At 32.4% G+C, this 17,474-nt stretch overlaps 3 protein-coding genes across 6 annotated transcripts; all 3 read left to right on the top strand.

Annotated features, from left to right (window-relative positions):
* The first annotated feature begins 2,270 nt into the window (after positions 1 to 2,270).
* LOC18591429 (abscisic acid 8'-hydroxylase 4-like) lies at positions 2,271 to 5,351 on the top strand. Of its 4 annotated transcripts, XM_088809248.1 has the most exons (11): positions 2,271 to 2,403; positions 2,541 to 2,733; positions 3,011 to 3,332; positions 3,554 to 3,703; positions 3,869 to 4,052; positions 4,163 to 4,242; positions 4,339 to 4,428; positions 4,512 to 4,590; positions 4,689 to 4,795; positions 4,886 to 5,004; positions 5,109 to 5,351. In XM_088809248.1, exons 2-11 carry the CDS (start codon positions 2,588 to 2,590, stop codon positions 5,200 to 5,202), a joined length of 1,371 nt encoding a protein of 456 aa, XP_088665374.1. In that variant the 5' UTR covers positions 2,271 to 2,403; positions 2,541 to 2,587; the 3' UTR covers positions 5,203 to 5,351. The 4 variants fall into 4 exon arrangements, with proteins under 4 accessions (XP_088665374.1, XP_088665373.1, XP_017980859.1 ...); XM_088809247.1 differs by lacking the exon at positions 2,271 to 2,403 and having other exon boundaries at positions 2,427 to 2,733; positions 3,035 to 3,332; XM_018125370.2 differs by lacking the exon at positions 2,271 to 2,403 and having other exon boundaries at positions 2,429 to 2,733.
* A 2,939-nt stretch (positions 5,352 to 8,290) lies between these two features.
* On the top strand, positions 8,291 to 11,789 carry LOC18591428 (putative jasmonic acid carboxyl methyltransferase 1). The gene is made up of 4 exons (XM_007017535.3): positions 8,291 to 8,402; positions 8,508 to 8,912; positions 10,786 to 11,058; positions 11,193 to 11,789. The coding sequence occupies exons 1-4, from the start codon at positions 8,328 to 8,330 to the stop codon at positions 11,559 to 11,561; spliced, it is 1,122 nt and encodes a 373-aa protein (XP_007017597.2). The 5' UTR covers positions 8,291 to 8,327; the 3' UTR covers positions 11,562 to 11,789.
* A 1,749-nt stretch (positions 11,790 to 13,538) lies between these two features.
* Positions 13,539 to 16,614, top strand: LOC18591427 (abscisic acid 8'-hydroxylase 4-like). Its single transcript, XM_007017534.3, has 10 exons — positions 13,539 to 13,834; positions 14,104 to 14,425; positions 14,680 to 14,829; positions 14,965 to 15,148; positions 15,258 to 15,337; positions 15,437 to 15,523; positions 15,607 to 15,685; positions 15,784 to 15,890; positions 15,981 to 16,099; positions 16,204 to 16,614. Exons 1-10 carry the CDS (start codon positions 13,590 to 13,592, stop codon positions 16,295 to 16,297), a joined length of 1,467 nt encoding a protein of 488 aa, XP_007017596.2. The 5' UTR covers positions 13,539 to 13,589; the 3' UTR covers positions 16,298 to 16,614.
* Positions 16,615 to 17,474: the final 860 nt, after the last annotated feature.

The raw sequence follows: 17,474 nt of genomic DNA, 5'->3' as shown, positions 1-17,474 counted from the left end.
TGACAGTTTTCTAGCTGTTGTAGACAGTTGGGGATCGGTTCTAACCATTACTTTGTCTTTTAGTGCAACTTTCAAATTTGCAAGCAGAATGCTCTTAGTTGACTGATCGATATTTTAGTTGGCTAACTAATCTATGTTTTCTGCTCCCTGTTTCTGGCAGTTCTGACAATAAGCACTTAGTCGATTGACTAATTCTTGGTTGACTGAGTTGGTACTGTTTCTCAAACTCTTTAACCCGCCATTTCTCCAATTTGAATCTTAGCCAACCAACATTCTTCCTTATTCATTTAATGAGCCTCCTCATTGTTAATTAGTCATGTCTCATTATTTTTATCTCCCCTTTTCTTTTAATATACACTTTGAATGATTGATTTATTAATTTCATACATTAATTTTTCTGTACACTTAAGTAAAGGCATTAGACACAAATAAATGAAAATATTTTACTATCATAAAAAACTAATAGAGTCAACACTTCTCTCACTTGAAATGAAATCATAACTTAAAAATATATATAAAATTTAAAATAGATTACTAAACGGATATCCAATGAGATAGAGGATATCTATTTTGTACCATATATAGTTTGATCCTGAAAAAAAAATTGAATCTTAAACTTCCAAATAGTACAATTACTTTAAGCAAAGCTTAATTAATTATATATATATATTACTTGTAACAGCATATAAAAGGGATAAATATTAGTTAAAATTTTATTACACAAATATACGTATCGAATAGATAGTATATAAGCAAGTAGAGTATCAATTCAACAGAGAATTGATTTAAAATTTTATTAAATACTAAAATTAGAACAATTTAGTTTTATTTAAATAATTAAAATCTGAATTCTAATTAAATTTAAAAGTACTCAACTAATACTAATTTAATTAAAAATTAAAGCAATAAGATAATTGGGTAAAAAGCAAATCAAACAAGCTTAGAATTACAATATCCCTTACACTTCATCTAAATTTGAACTCTCTTCCTCAACTTATTTCAATAGGTTGAATTGCTAATTTAGAGTCTTCAATTATTTATAAAGATCTCTCGACTCGTTTTAACAAAATATCTATATTAATCAAAACACTATATCCTTATGTCAATTGAAATTAAAATAGACTCATTAAGTTCAGGCTCTAATCTGGTTACATATGGTCTATAGGTATATCTTTATCCTATTGACAAATCAATTAATATGATCATGTGTTATTTTAATTTAGTTTATACTAAACTCTCTTTTCCAAATTTGTTTAAGTTTCTAAATCAATTTAACTGGTGATCAAGCAATTAAAAGTATTAAGAACAAATTGGAATAAATAATTCAAATTCCATTAAAGATAAGTAAGAAAGAGATTAAAAATTTAAACTATATATGAGTTAAATTATAATATTAGAAAAAGAAAATTAACTACTCATAATTGTAAAGACAAATAACATTATATAAAATTCAACTATTAAGAGTAGCAAGAAAAATAAAAGTTAAGGAAAAAAACAAAACAATTGATTGTAGCTTGTTTCCTGAGTTTTTACCTCAACTTTTAGTCACTTGAATCTCCAAAAGTTCTCTCCCCAATATCTCATAAAAATATCCTATTCATACTAACAAACTTAATATAAAATCTCCTAAGTTAGCCCACTTATTCTAATTGGGTTTAAAAATGTAATGAAAGGCCAAAATATCAATTGTCAACCTTAAAATTACCATTCCAGCAATAGTAAACCTAGTCATCTTCTGATGTGATTGTTTTATCTTAGAGGAGAACTGGACAAAGTGATCTCATGAAAGTTATAGCTTTGTCTCTTAACTTTCCAATGGTCTAAAAATCATATCATTTGAAGTTTTATAATATGAGTTATGGTCAAAATACCAAAACATATGTAAGTAAACTTTTGAACCTTTTAACACTTTACCTTTCAAAATTAAATCAAATTCCCTTAATTCCTACAAAAACATAAAAATTAATAAATAATAACCAAATAAAAAAATAAACATAAAATTAAAATAACTCACTTAAAAATAAATTAATTATAAAAATAATTAAATTATAATTAAAAATTAAAAATTTAACTAATATTTAATAATAAATTTGATTAAAATAATTTTATAAAATAAATTTAACAATAAACTAAAATTTCATGACAATAGGAATCAACCATTGCGATAGTAGAATTCTTTATGAATAAATTAACGACTATATTTTCAAGATGCCATCGTGAATCATGATGTCTTTTTATAGTTTACATTTACGGTGAAACATCAAACATCCAGCGACTGGCTCAGAGAGTACTAACGTCCACTCAAAGCGCACTCGGGTTTCCAGCACGGGAGGCCAATCTTTTGCAGGCCAAAACACCAGCACACCGTTTTTAAACCGTACACGTGGTATCCCATTGGTTAATGTGAGGTTCAAGGTTCAAATTATATAGATGCTGTGATGATTCAATTCTCCAATTTCATCTGCCAAAGTGCAGTAGACAAGAAAAAATGTTTCAGCTTTTGCTAGATGTAGGTCCTAATTGCCATTGTTTGTACGCAGTCTTGGTTCTTGCTGCCCTGGTATTTCTTGCGAGTCAGTTGTGGAAGATGCTGCAGCAGCTTAATCAGGAATCCAGGGCTGATATTCCTCCGGGTAGTCTAGGATTGCCTTTCATTGGGGAGACTATCCAGTTTATGGCTGCCATCAACAGTGGCAAAGGATTCTATGACTTTGTCCGAGTTCGCAGTCTCAGGTGTGTAACTCTCCGCTCCCTGAGTCAATGAAAACTCCTGGAGCAGATAAAAGAACTTATTAGTTATTACAGAACATTTAGATTCCTATACTCCGTTTTCAAAACACATCTTTCATGAAAAAGTTTTGAGGTCTGGAACTAGAACAAGTAACATCTTTTAAGCATCCGACCGAGTTGTTACAGAATATAAATTGTTCAAAGTCTGCGTGATTTGAATTTGGAAATTAATTTGTTGTTTCGATGGGTCGTTGTTCTTTGGCTATGAGTCTTTTGACAGATATGGCAATTGCTTCAAAACCAGCATATTCGGAGAGACGCATGTATTCGTGTCGAGCACTTCATCAGCTAAAGCAATCCTCAACAATGACTCGGGGAGATTCACCAAGGGGTACATAAAGTCAATTGCAGAGCTAGTGGGGAATCAAAGCTTGCTCTGTGCTTCTCAACAGCATCATAAACTGCTCCGTGGCCGTTTAGTCAATTTGTTCTCAACAAATTCCATATCGCGGTTAGTTAAACAGTTCGATGAACTCATTGTTCATACTCTTAGTGGTTGGGAAGATGGAGGCACTGTAATCGTACTTGACGAAGCTCTTCAGGTTTGTTAAGAATTCAGATACTATACATAATTTGCCATGAGGGGTATCACTTTTAGACCAAAGTGGTAATTTCAAAGCCCAGATGCCCAGGCCCTGAACACGAGTGCTTTAGGGTCTTTGCATCTAAGCCCCAATAGCAAAAGGTGGAGTAAAGTTACCCTCGACTATCAGACATGATTTTGCCTATCTCAGGAAACTGTTGTGGATTTTTATTGCTGCAGATAACCTTGAAAGCAATGTGCAAAATGCTGCTGAGTTTGGAGAGCGGACTAGAATTAGAGCTATTGCAAGAGGATGTCGGTCACGTTTGTAAAGCGATGCTTGCATTCCCTCTGAGGTTGCCCTGGACAAGATTCTACAAAGGCCTCCAGGTCACTTAAACAAGCTTGTCTACTGCTCAAATCATTTCACTAATGGATTTCAAAAGTACAAATATCAGGCCCAGACTCTAGCCCAACAATCATCGTCTGAGAGTTTTCAGCCTAAAATTGAATCCACATCATAATTAGCACTAAACCCTTTCTGTGATTAAGCAGGCCAGAAAAAGAATCATGGGCACATTGGAGAAGATCATTAGTAGGCGAAGAAGAGGTTTAGATGCTGCTGCTGATGACTTTCTGCAACGTCTTCTGCTGGAGGATGATAATTCTTGTTCGGATGGATTGCATAGACTAAGCGATGCAGAGATTCAAGATAACATATTGACCATGATTATTGCAGGTCACCAGAGTCCCCGAACTAAACCATTTTGCTTCCATGACATTGTTCTGTTTCCTTTTTGTGTGTTGAGAACAAAATGTAATCAATTAGCAATTTGCTTACAAAATCAGGTCAAGATACGACAGCAAGTGCAATCACATGGATGGTCAAGTATCTGGGGGAGAATGAAGATGTCCTTGACGCAATTAAGGTTGGTGGAAAAACAAATTTCTGTTGCATGATAATCTAACTCACATTCTCAATAATTTTATTTATTCTTCTCTGCATTTCTTTGTAATGACTAAAGCAGGCTGAGCAGCTTCACCTCTTGGACAAAACTTCGAAAAAGTTATTTCTTACCCTGGGTGATCTTAACGAAATGCCCTATGCTTCTAAGGTAAACAAACTCAAACAATGCATTTAAAAACTAGGAAGGGTTGTTTAAGTTTTCTGAACTCCAAGAACATGATTCATCAACAGGTGGTTAAAGAATCACTGAGAATGGCATCTGTTGTACCATGGTTTCCAAGACTTGTACTTCAAGATTGTGAGATTGAAGGTTCATTTTCTAGCACCAGAAAAGCAACTCTTATCCTATATAGCAATAAATTTTGCTTTTTCTCCCCACATTTATTATGTTCTCTCTTTTTTTTAAAGGATACAAGATGAAGAAAGGATGGACTGTCAACATTGATGTTAGATCAATACACCTTGATCCAATGGTCTACAGTGAACCCAACAATTTCAATCCTTCAAGGTTTGATGTAAGTCTCGGTTTATATTTCTCAATGAGAAAAAATGGAAAGAATCAAAGAGAAGTTATGGGAGATTGTGTTATCCTTCTTTGCACGCAGGATGAATCCAAGCCATACAGCTTCCTAGCATTTGGAATGGGAGCAAGGACTTGCTTGGGGATGAACATGGCCAAAGCTATGATGCTCGTCTTTCTCCACCGTCTTCTCACAACTTACAAGTAACCTTCCATTACCTTACATTGTTCCCTCTTTTCAATTCTTTTGGGCAGAATTACCTTGTACGATTTTCTCACTATAACATTCTTCAAATTTACTCTTAAAGGTGGAAGGTGCTAGACTCGGATTCAAGTATTGATAAGTGGGCACTCTTTTCGAGACTAAGCAGTGGTTGCCCTGTGCACGTGACACGTCTTTAGCTTGTGCCTCCGGCAAGCGTATTTAGGGGGGATAATAATCGATTAAAAGACTTAATAATGTTAAACAAGAAGTTGGTCTCTTTCCAAGAAGAAAACAGGTGGTGTGAGAGTTAATTTTATATTTAATAACAGGTACTTTTGCTTTAAAAGTGGGAGAAGAAGAGACAATCGTTGGTATTAATATATATTATTTTATAATTAATTAATTAATTTAATTAAAATAAAAAGGTTAGGTAACTAAAATTTTGGGCCTGTTTCTCTTGTCCAGGCCCAAATTGCACAGCCCATAGATTGACTTACAGTTACTGAAAACAAAACAGTAGATTTCCTTTTGCTAACAGGGGAGCTAATTAAAGAGACTAAACCCTATTTTTTAAGCGAGAGCTAGAGATTTGTTTCGTTTATTGGTAATGAGAGCAACAAATTAAATCTTAGCCTTGCATGATCGTGAGCCCAAGTCCACGGCTCCATTTTCCTTTTGTCATTTGCTTTTACCTTGTATAACTAGAATTCATTTAGGTTTATTAACTAATCATGGATATATAATGTATTAGTATCTTTTATGTGGTGAAGAAAAGCGAATAAAAAAATAAAAAATAGAGAAAAAGAGTAATTACGAACTTATGTTATGTTATTTTAAACAAAAAAAAGTTTAAATAAATACGTTCTGTTGTAAGTCTCTTTTAAAATTCGAGAAAATCAATTGTAAAATATTGATTCTCACATATATTAGTGCATATTTTCTTATAAGTTTAATAAGTATGTATCAAACAAAATGTGAAAGGTTTCAAATCAGATTGATAGAAGCAAATTTTCTCACTATGGTCTCTATGGCCTGACAGGACCACAAATGCTCGATCTCATTTGATTTTTTTTTTTATAATTTTATATTACGTGTTTTAATTTTATAGTTGATATACTAAATAAAGATAAAGAATTTCTGCATCCGAGTATTGGACTCATGGATTGATTTATAATCTTCTATTTAAAATATAGGGTTCAAATATCTTTTTTTTTTGGATTTAAACAAAAAGATAAAAGAATTTTTAATGATTGGGACCACGTTATGCTTCGGCTTGGTATTATGTTTTGGTTCAATATTTTTTTTTTTTATGAAAAAGTATGTAGGTAAGAAAATTGCAAAATACAAAAGTCAATATGTATGGTATTGGTTGTTGTGGTTTCTATGGCTTGGTTTATTTCATAATGAATAGATTATTAATGTGTTTATTTACAATTTCATCTTTAATTTTTTATCATAAACAAAAAATTAATCATTAAATTTAGATTTTTTATATATAAAAGAATTAAGTAACCCTCTCTCTTCTCGTCCTTATAAATTTCAGCCTAAATCTCCTCAAGATTATAACATGAAATCTCTATAATTTTATCTTTAATCATCGTATTTATGATTTATCTTTTCAGATAAAAGAAACAATACATTACTATGATTAAATTTGAAATTGAGAGTTTTTTTGTACACAAAAGTGTTCATATTTGACATTCTTTACTTTTTTTTTATGAATTATGTAAAAATTTTTAAAATTTTTTATCAATTATTATTTTTTATAAGATACCAAGTCTGCTAAAGTAGTCTTAAGGTAGACAAGAAAGATTAAAGGAAAGTTGCAAATTAAGACGTGGTACATAGTCCTAACCCTTGGGTTGGGTGGTTTAGATTTGCACCGAGGGAGAGGTCCCCTCGCCCCCCCCCTCCTCTCTCTCTCTCTCTCTCATCGCCCCTACGATTTGATACCACAGGAATCAGCATGTTTCATGACTTAAAGAGTTTTTATAATTAAGAGAAGAGATATTTGAATTTTATTTTTTAAGCAGGGAATTTATACACCAATCAATAAGCTAAATGTTGGAGTGCATATTTTATGACTTAAGTTTTTTTTATAAAAATTATCAAAATCATTTTCCTCATATTGTCTTATATATATGTATGTATATATATATATATATATATATATATGTGTGTGTATGTATATATATATGTATATATGTATATGTACGTGTATATATATATATATATATATATATGTATATATAAATGAAATTCAAGGACAGAGTCCCACACATTTAATTTTATGCAGGTTGTGTGGTTTTTATGTACAAATTAAGGGGCACGCCCACACTTGGAAAAGATTGATTTGGATTGGATGAAAACCCTACCTAGGGATATGCTACACATAATTGTTAAAGATGGGAAAGGAATAAGAAAAGTTCAGATGAAAATGAAGATAAAAACAAAAGCTTAATCACTTAGATCAATTATTCTCTTATATCTGGACTACTTTCATCTGATGGGAATTTAACGAACTTTAGGTATGCGAATTAATATATCATTATTATCGTTATGATCAACGTTAGTTAAATTAATGATATTTAACTGTTGGCTTATTTTTCATCCAAAATCGTTCAAAATTATGTTAAAAAATCTTATCGATAACGTTTTCCATAAGTAAAATGAAAATAGCATTTGCAATAAATACAAAGATTTTTAATTCAATAATACAATGATGTAATTATTTTAGATTTTGTGAGAAGAGCTTAGAAGCATGAAAATAGACTAAGATTTGATTGAGATTGATTTTCAAACTTTCGTATTCATTATTATAAAAGGGTTGGCAAAGAAACGATTTAATCAATCGATGCATCAGATGACTAATTATGGCGAATTGGAGATAGGTTAGGGCTCGTTTTATGTATTTTTTTTTCAATTTAGAAATTTAATGTTTGGTTAAGATGGTAATATTTTTGTCCATTTTTTATTTTTAAAATGTCTCATATTGAAATTTTTTTAGATGTTAAATCCAGTTATGTAAGAGTATGATCAATCATCCAATTTTTTATCTTATTCTTTTGTAATTTTTGAATAAGTACCTAACTATAATTATATATAATAAAATATTTATTTATTTTTTTAACCATATATATTATTTTTTACTGAATGCACCCGAACTTAACCGACCACATCTATAACTTTTACAAGAGCTTAGCTTTGCCTCGGACCAAGCTCATCATACTCTATAATTAGGGCACGAAGACCTTCCACTCTTCGTTCTGCCCTTCTCTGTACAACTCTTAGAGAGCAAAAGAGAGGACGAGACAGAGAAATAATGGAAGTAATGCAAGTACTTCACATGAACAGAGGGAATGGAGAGAATAGTTATGCAAAGAACTCGACGGTTCAGGTGGTTGTCTTCGCCTTTCGAAATCTCATATACCTGTTTGTCGTTTAAATATTGGTTGGTTTTTGCCTTAAATGTATGTCTTGCCTTTTCTTTCGATTTTTGTAGAGCAAAATCATATCTATCGGGAAACCAATCATAGAGGAAGCAGTACATGAAATCTCGTGCAACAATGTCCTAGAGAGCATGGGAATTGTAGACTTGGGTTGCTCGTCAGGACCCAACACCTTATGCGTGATCTCTGAGATCATGGACATGGTACAAGCCACAAGCCGTCGTCTCGGCCACCCGGTACCGGAGTTTAGGCTGTACCTGAATGATCTCTACAGCAATGATTTCAATTCCATATTCATGTCATTACCGGCATTCTACCACAGACTGAAAGAAGAGAAGGGTATCGGGTGCGGATCCTGCTTTATATCTGGTGTCGCAGGCTCCTTCTATGGCAGATTGTTCCCTAGCAAGAGCCTTCACTATGTGCACTCTTCTTCCAGTCTTCACTGGCTCTCGCAGGTCAGTGTGAAATGATGGAAATGAGTTCATTATTGAGTTACAGTCTCTTTCCTGCACGTAGAATCTATCAGTTTTCTTAATTTATAGATCCACGATGCCCTAATTTTTGTTGTTTATTTACAATCTCAAAGGTGTAGTAATAGGCCGTTAAAGAAACCAAAACCTCGGGCATAGACTCGTGGTAGTTTAATTGATTCTTTTTTTGACTAAAGTTAGGTAAGCTATATCATCTATGGAAATTACTATAATAAAAAATTAAAAAAATTGTGAAGAATAACCATCCTTAATAAAAGTATTTCAGAAGTAACTATTAAAATAAATTTAACTATTTTTAGTAAAAAAAATACCTTTAAAACTATTTTAAATAAATTAAATCATTTATCACAAATTCTCCCTATTTATACTTTCAATTTCTCTCTCTTACCGTCTAACTCTTTCTAATTTTATCAATTTCTCTCTTTGACATTTGCCTGTTATATTTCTGATTTTTCTCCTGCGCTCTCAAGACGTCAAGTGATGATATTAACATGCTTGAGGTAGGTGGTTATTTGAGAATTTTGATTTTTAAGTATTTTGGATAAAACTAAAACGGTTGAAATAATAACAGATGTTTGAAACAACTTTTAGTTAGATTAATTTGGAACCTAGACACTAATAAGCTTAAGAATTTGAAATTTATAAAACTAAGTTTTCAAAGAGAATTTTTTTCAATTTTTAGTTGAAATAAGTGTTCATATGAGAAAATTTGTGTTTTGATATATGAAAACATGTTGAAAACACTTTAATCAGTGTCAAATTGTAAAAAAAAAAAATGAAGAAAGTTGAGAAGATTTGAAGTTTTGGTTTATAAGTAACAACAACATTTTAAGCATTAAAGTGTAATAAAATTTTTGTTGAACATGATGTGTAATAACAACATTTTTTCAACATAGTATGCAACATGTTTTCATACATAACGTGTAATAACAGTATATTTTTTTCAACATGAAGTGTAACAACCGCTTTTGTGTAATAATCGTTTTTAATCATGATGTGTAAAATGATTTTGTACATAACTTGTAACAATAATTTTTTTTTTTCAACATGACATATAACAACTTTTTTTAACCATGGAGTATAACATATTTTTGTACATGACGTGTAATCATAATTTTTTTTTCAATTTTGTGTGTAATAACTTTTTTTAAACATGACGTGTAATATATTTTTGTATATGACGTGCAATAATAATATTTTTTTTAATATGACATGTAAAAACTTTTTTTAACCATAACGTATAACATGTTTTTGTATATGGTATGTAACAATAATATTTTTTCAACATGACATGTAACATTATGATGTGTAACATCATTAAAGGTAATTTTGTTTAATTTGACTAAAAATAGTTAAAATTATGCGAAAAATTATTTTTAAAAATATAATCCTTTAAGGATTATTTTTTAAAATGTCCTTAGAAAATTAATTAAAACACAACCTAAAATACGTCTAATATTAACTACTTAATAAATATTTTAAATAACTTATAATTAAATTTAAAATAAGATAAAAATTAACATTCGTTTAAATTAATAATACTTAATTGTTAAAATATTTTTCATCTGATTATTTAAAAAATATGTTTAAAAGTATTATTGATAATATTTTCATAATAAATAATAAAAATGATATTTGTTATAGATAAGGATATTTTTAATTAAGTATATATAGATGTGAAATTAAGTAGGAAAATTATCTTACTTAATTAAATTATTAATTAATATGTTAAACTTGTAACCACGTTGAGAAAAGTAATCTTAATGTTGTTTTTGTTATTAATTACTAATATATGTTAGGTTTAGTATACAAAGGAAGGAATACTGAATTTGTACAGGTTCCGCCAGGCCTGGAGAGCAATGCTGTCACGCCTTTGAATAAGGGAAAGGTCTATATATCAAAGAGCAGCCCGCATAGCGTGCTGCATGCGTACTCATTGCAGTTCCAGAATGACTTTCCAATGTTCATAGAGTCACGTTCGCAAGAATTGGTCCCCGGTGGCCGAATGGTTCTTTCTTTGTTTGGCAGGAGATCCACTGATCCCACAACTGAAGAAAGCTGCTACCAATGGGAGCTGTTAGCCCAAGCAATAATGAGCCTGGTTAGAGAGGTATACATACATCATTGTTCCTTTTTCGTTTCCTCTTAAAGAAAGAATCACGTGGAGGATTGGATTAGAATCAAACCTTGAAAGTGGAATGAGCTTTCCAGGTTGACAAACTAACTAACAACTGAACCTTCCAGGGTCTGATTGAAGAGGAAAAAGTTGATTCTTTCAATACCCCTTTCTACGCTCCCTGTGCTGAGGAAATTAAGGTGGAGATACAGAAGGAAGGGTCTTTTATAATCGATCGCCTTGAAGGTTTTGAAATCGACTGGGATGGAGGTGCTGTCAGTGACGTCCAGACAGCACAAGGGAAACTATTGATCGGACAGCGAGTGGCAAAAACCATCAGAGCCGTGGTGGAATCGATGTTGGAATCTCACTTTGGAATTGGACAAGATATAATGGATGATTTGTTCAGCAGGTATGCAGAGATTGTTGGGAATCACTTGTCAAAGACTAGAACCAAGTACTTCAATTTGGTGATTTCCCTGACTAGAAAGGGGTAATCAAATCCAATTGGAAGAACATCTTAACAAAAAAGTCTGAAATTTTTGTTTGTCTGTTTACATAGGGAGTACTATAAAATCCAAAGGAAATAGCTTCGGTCATTAGAAGCCTATTGTAATAGTCTGGGATAGATGGGAATGTATTGTTTCTTCCTGGAGAAATAAAGTTCATGAGGTTAATTATTCCAAGTTTAACGACCAATCAGGGCATTTGAAATTTTGACCACAAGCAGCTGGATGACACTTGTTGGTGGACAATACAGCGATGGTGCCATTTCAGTACTAAACTCGTTGTTTTGCTTCAAATGTGTTAACATTACTCCCGTTGGTCTTGGTCAAACCGATTCAGCGTAGAATTTATGAACCATGGAATTTTCATTACGATGTTAAGACTGTTGGAACTTTTCAACGTGCGGCTATAAGATTATCGAACAACTTTTTCCACCTCCCTTGAAGTTGAAGTCATTTTCTTTACGATGTTCTAATCTTGAGTGTTTTGTTAAAATTGAATATATGATGTAAAATTCAAAAAAGAATACCTAACGTGACATCAAATAAAATAAAAAATTTCTATTTCATATCATATATGTTTTGATCGGTGAATTTTAATATATTCAACTCACACTAATTTAAAAGTCTCTTGAAAAGTTCTAACAAAGAAAACAAAAGTTAAATCTTAAACTTCCAATCCTTTTAGATTTCAATATATTATTAGTCACACAATCCCTAAAACTAGTTATGCAATGTCAAAAATCAATTACGTTATATCTAAAAATCAGTCACGTAATATTCAAAATCAATAACGTAATACTCAAAATCAGTTACATAATGCTTAAGTTTCAGAGATGTAATAATTAAGTCTCATAATAGTTAAATCAAGTAATACCTACAAACCACTCTCGCAATACTAAAAAATCAATGACGTAAAGTCTAATAACTAATTAATTTGCTTCCTAGCAACTAGGTGTAAGTTATCAAAGTCATATAATATTCTAATTTACAAATATATCTAATTAATTTCAACCCCTCAACTTTAAGATTCTATTCTATGAATATAAACCAATAAACCCAATAACTCAAAATACATACCTTAATATTATCTCTGCTTTTTGAGATGACGAGAGAGAATCGAATTATGAGAAAAACAGTATTTGACAAGAGAGAAATAAAAATTTAATTTTAAAATTTTTATCTAAATGGTGGAATAAAGAAAATTGAAATTATTTAATTTATCTGAAATTATTTAAAAAATATTATTATCGAAACATATCAAAATTAAATAAAAATAATTAAAATTATAACATAACACATTTTTAAATTGAACTTATAAAAAAATTATTTATCACAATTTCCTTTTTTTACCTGTCTTTTGGTCTTTGTTTCATGAACCCATAACAGAGACTTTTAATCGAGCTTTATTATTCTTCTTTGCTCGATTGTATCATTTCTTTCTCTTAAAAATCTTATTCTAGTGATCATGATGTTGACTTGACCAATCATATAATTATTCTTTTCATTTGTTTATGAACCTGTTTTGATTGTCGCCGACTCAATGTAATCTAGTGATCTACCCCATATCCGGTCTCCCTCGTTGAAGTTTCTAAGAAACTACCAGCAATTACGCAAAATGACTTCTCACCCACCACAGAAATCAATATTTAAAGCTAAAAAATGAAACAGCAGAGGAGACCTTTCATGGCTGCTGCTTGATGACGAAAGCCCATGGAAATGGTACAGAAAAACTGAGAGTTCGACTGGTTTTATTCAGAACACGACATAAGAAGAAAAAAACAAAAAGAGGAAAAAGGAATAATAAGCGAGGGATGCTCCTTTGATCATATGAGACGAAGATATTAAATTATATAAGTCAATTTTTTGAGACAAAATTTTTTAGATGTAGCAGACCGTTTTTAAACCGTACACGTGGTTTCCCATCCATTAATGTGAGGTTCAAGGTTCAAATTATATACGGAATATGATGAATTGATTCTCCATTTTCATCTGCCAAAGTGCAGTAGACAAGAAAAAATGTTTCAGCTTTTGCTAGATGTTGGTCCTTATTGCGTTTGTTTTTACGCAGTCTTGGTTCTTGCTGCTCTGGTATTTCTTGCGAGTCAGTTGTGGAAGATGCTGCAGCAGCTTAATCAGGAATGCAGGGCTGATATTCCTCCTGGTTGTCTAGGATTGCCTTTTATTGGGGAGACTATCCAGTTTATGGCTGCCATCAACAGTGGCAAAGGCTTCTACGACTTTGTCCGAGTTCGCAGTCTCAGGTGTGTAACTCTCCACTCCCTGAGTCAATGAAAACTCTTGGAGCAGATAGAGAACTTATTACAGTACATTTAGATTCCTATACTCTGTTTTTAATACACATCTTTCATGAAAAAGTCTTGAGGTCTGGTACTAGAACAAGTAATGTCTTCTAAGCATCCGATCGAGTTGTGACAGAATATACTTTGTTCAAAGTCTGCGTGATTTGAATTTGGAAATTAATGTGTTGTTTCGACGGGTCGTTGTTTTTTGGCTATGAGTCTTTTGACAGATATGGGAATTGCTTCAAAACCAACATATTCGGACAGACGCAAGTGTTCTTGTCGAGCACTGAATCAGCTAAAATAATCCTAAACAATGACTTGGGGAGATTCACGAAGAGATACATAAAGTCAATTGCAGAGCTAGTGGGGAATCAAAGCTTGCTCTGTGCTTCTCAGCAGCATCATAAACTGCTCCGTGGCCGTTTAGTCAATTTGTTCTCAACAAATTCCATATCTCTGTTAGTTAAACAGTTCGATGAACTCATTGTTCATACTCTTAATGGCTGGGAAGATGGAGGCACTGTCATTGTACTTGACGAAGCTCTTCAGGTTTGTTAAGAAATCAGATCCTACACATGATTTTCCATGAAGGGTTGCACTTTTAGCCCAAAGTGGTCACTTAAAAGCCCAGAGAGACCAGTAGATTTTGACTTAATTTGGGTTTCTTTAAGGGCCTGAACACTAGTGGTTTTGGGCCTTTACATCTAAACCCGGATAGCAAAAGGGGAAAAAAAAAGTTATCCACAACAATCAGACATGATTTTGCCTATCTCAGGAACTGTTGTGGATTTTTATTGCTGCAGATAACCTTCAAAGCAATGTGTAAAATGCTGCTGAGTTTGGAGAGAGGACTAGAATTAGAGCTATTGCAAGAGGATGTAGGTCACGTTTGTAAAGCAATGCTTGCATTCCCTCTGAGGTTGCCCTGGACAAGATTCTACAAGGGCCTCCAGGTAACTTAAACAAATGGATTTCAACAGTAAAAACATCAGGCCCAGATCTAGCCCAACAATCATCGCCCGAGAGTTTTGGGCCTAATATTGCATCCACATCATAATTAGCACTAAACCCTTTCCGTGATTAAGCAGGCCAGAAAAAGAATCATGAGCACATTGGAGAAGATCATCAGTAGACGAAGAAGAGGTTTAGATGCTGCTACTGATGACTTTCTGCAACGTCTTTTGGTGGAAGAGGATAATTATTGTTCGGATGGACTGCATAGACTAACCGATGCAGAGATTCAAGATAACATATTGACAATGATTATTGCAGGTGACCAGATTCCCCGAACTCAACCTTTTTGCTTCCATGACATTGTTTAGTTTCTTTTTTGTGTGTTGAGAACAAAATGTAATCAATTAGCAATTTGCTTACAAATCAGGTCAAGATACGACAGCAAGTGCAATCACTTGGATGGTCAAGTATCTGGGGGAGAATGAAGATGTCCTTGACGCAATTAAGGTTGGTGGAAAAACAAATTTCTGTTGCATGACAATCTAACTCACATTCTCAATAATTTTATTTATTTTTCTCTGCATTTCTTTGCAATGACTAGAGCAGGCTGAGCAGCTTCACCTCTTGGAAAAAACTTCGAAAAAGTTATTTCTTACCCTGGATGATCTTAACGAAATGCCCTATGCTTCTAAGGTAAACAAACTCAAACAATGCATTTAAAAACTAGGAAGGGTTGTTTAAGTTTTTTGAACTCCAAGAACATGATTCATCAACAGGTGGTTAAAGAATCACTGAGAATGGCATCTGTTGTACCATGGTTTCCAAGACTTGTACTTCAAGATTGTGATATTGAAGGTTCATTTTCTAGCACCAGAAAAGCAACTCTTATCCTATATAGCAATAAATTTTGCTTTTTCTCCCCACATTTATTATGTTCTCTCTTTTTTTCAAAGGATACAAGATGAAGAAAGGATGGACTGTCAACATTGATGTTAGATCAATACACCTTGATCCAATGGTCTACAGTGAACCCAACAATTTCAATCCTTCAAGGTTTGATGTAAGTCTCGGTTTATATTTCTCAATGAGAAAAAATGGAAAGAATCAAAGAGAAGTTATGGGAGATTGTGTTATCCTTCTTTGCACGCAGGATGAATCTAAGCCATACAGCTTCCTAGCATTTGGAATGGGAGCAAGGACTTGCTTGGGGATGAACATGGCCAAAGCTATGATGCTCGTCTTTCTCCACCGTCTTCTCACAACTTACAAGTAACCTTCCATTACCTTACATTGTTCCCTCTTTTCAATTCTTTTGGGCAGAATTACCTTGTACGATTTTCTCACTATAACATTCTTCCAATTTACTCTTAAAGGTGGAAGGTGCTAGACTCGGATTCAAGTATTGATAAGTGGGCACTCTTTTCGAGACTAAGCAGTGGTTGCCCTGTGCACGTGACACGTCTTTAGCTAATGCCTCCGGCAAGCATATTTAGTGGGGATAATAATTGGTTAAAAAGACTTAATAATGTTAAACAAGGAGTTGGTCTCTTTCCAAGAAGAAAACAGGTGGCGTGAGAGTTAATTTTATATTTCATAATATTATAGTAATGATATGAGATTAGGCAAACTGTGCCTAACTCTCACTAGTCAATGCAAGATCGATTGCACCACCAATTATGACAACATATATGTCAAAAGGCGGTGCCTTGTAAGTGTTTACCTTTTTCTTGCCAAAGTATAAAACCTATAGGTAAGAGTTTTAATTTTATATATATTATATATAATTTCTTGGGTCTTCACCTAACAATTAACCTAAGTTATAAGTTAAGATTAAATGGTAAAATCTTTCTATTTATCTAGTAGATAAACCTGAAAGAAAAAGTTTCTAGTAACAATATTAAAAGTGCAATCTTTGTTAGTTTATATAATTTTTATAATTATATTTTATTTATAATCATGTTAAAATTTTAATTAAATTACATTTGAGTATTTGGTTCATTTATTAGTGCATTATCTCGTGTTTAAAAAATAAAGTTCAAATCTCCCTTCCTCTAATTATAAAAATAAAATTTTTTATTGATTTATTTTGATAATGGTTATTTTTAATGTTATTTTCTCTTACTCAAATATATGAATGAATATCATTTTTAACTTATATGTGTGTATTATCATAAAAGTATGATGAAGATTTATCGTTTCAATTAGAGTTTAATTCGCACGCTTGATCTTAAGCTATTGAGGGGATAAAGATTATTCGCACTCACATATATGGATTTGATACTATAATGCTTGCTACAACTTTATTTGATGCGAATGTTCTAGTGCACCAACCTTACTCAGGCTTGTAGCGCTTCCACTGCAAAAGCTTCCCATCAAGATGATCTACATGAGAAAATGTAAAATCTAAAAGATAAAATGTTAGAGATTCAAGAGCAAATAAAAGAGAATGATGAAAATCTGAAGAATTGTGAAGGATTTTGTTGAGAGAATCATGTTGATGATGGGACGAGGTAATGAGATGTAGGAAAGGTTGCAATAGGAGACGACGATGCATGGCAGGCTTGATGACCTGGTGCATTCATATTTGCATTTCTTCGTAGAAATTCATTGTATTCTTATTTAATTATAAAATTGAAATAATTGT

Source organism: Theobroma cacao, chromosome 8 (genome assembly GCF_053813885.1).
Source record: "Theobroma cacao isolate CCN51 chromosome 8, ASM5381388v1, whole genome shotgun sequence".
NCBI lineage: Eukaryota > Viridiplantae > Streptophyta > Magnoliopsida > Malvales > Malvaceae > Theobroma > Theobroma cacao.
The sequence above is the reverse complement of the archived record's forward strand: the minus strand, read 5'-3'. Positions and strand labels throughout refer to the sequence as shown.

What these genes read in the sequence shown, in the direction of transcription:
- LOC18591429 (XM_018125370.2), top strand. Translation starts at nt 2,489, where the DNA reads ATGTTTCAGCTTTTGCTAGATGTAGGTCCTAATTGCCATTGTTTGTAC. An exon ending in ATTGACCATGATTATTGCAG is followed by an intron (nt 4,053 to 4,162) that starts GTCACCAGAGTC and finishes TTACAAAATCAG; the next exon opens with GTCAAGATACGACAGCAAGT. An exon ending in CGTCTTCTCACAACTTACAA is followed by an intron (nt 5,005 to 5,108) that starts GTAACCTTCCAT and finishes TTACTCTTAAAG; the next exon opens with GTGGAAGGTGCTAGACTCGG.
- LOC18591428 (XM_007017535.3), top strand. Translation starts at nt 8,328, where the DNA reads ATGGAAGTAATGCAAGTACTTCACATGAACAGAGGGAATGGAGAGAAT. An exon ending in GTCTTCACTGGCTCTCGCAG is followed by an intron (nt 8,913 to 10,785) that starts GTCAGTGTGAAA and finishes GAATTTGTACAG; the next exon opens with GTTCCGCCAGGCCTGGAGAG. An exon ending in TAATGAGCCTGGTTAGAGAG is followed by an intron (nt 11,059 to 11,192) that starts GTATACATACAT and finishes TGAACCTTCCAG; the next exon opens with GGTCTGATTGAAGAGGAAAA.
- LOC18591427 (XM_007017534.3), top strand. Translation starts at nt 13,590, where the DNA reads ATGTTTCAGCTTTTGCTAGATGTTGGTCCTTATTGCGTTTGTTTTTAC. An exon ending in ATTGACAATGATTATTGCAG is followed by an intron (nt 15,149 to 15,257) that starts GTGACCAGATTC and finishes CTTACAAATCAG; the next exon opens with GTCAAGATACGACAGCAAGT. An exon ending in CGTCTTCTCACAACTTACAA is followed by an intron (nt 16,100 to 16,203) that starts GTAACCTTCCAT and finishes TTACTCTTAAAG; the next exon opens with GTGGAAGGTGCTAGACTCGG.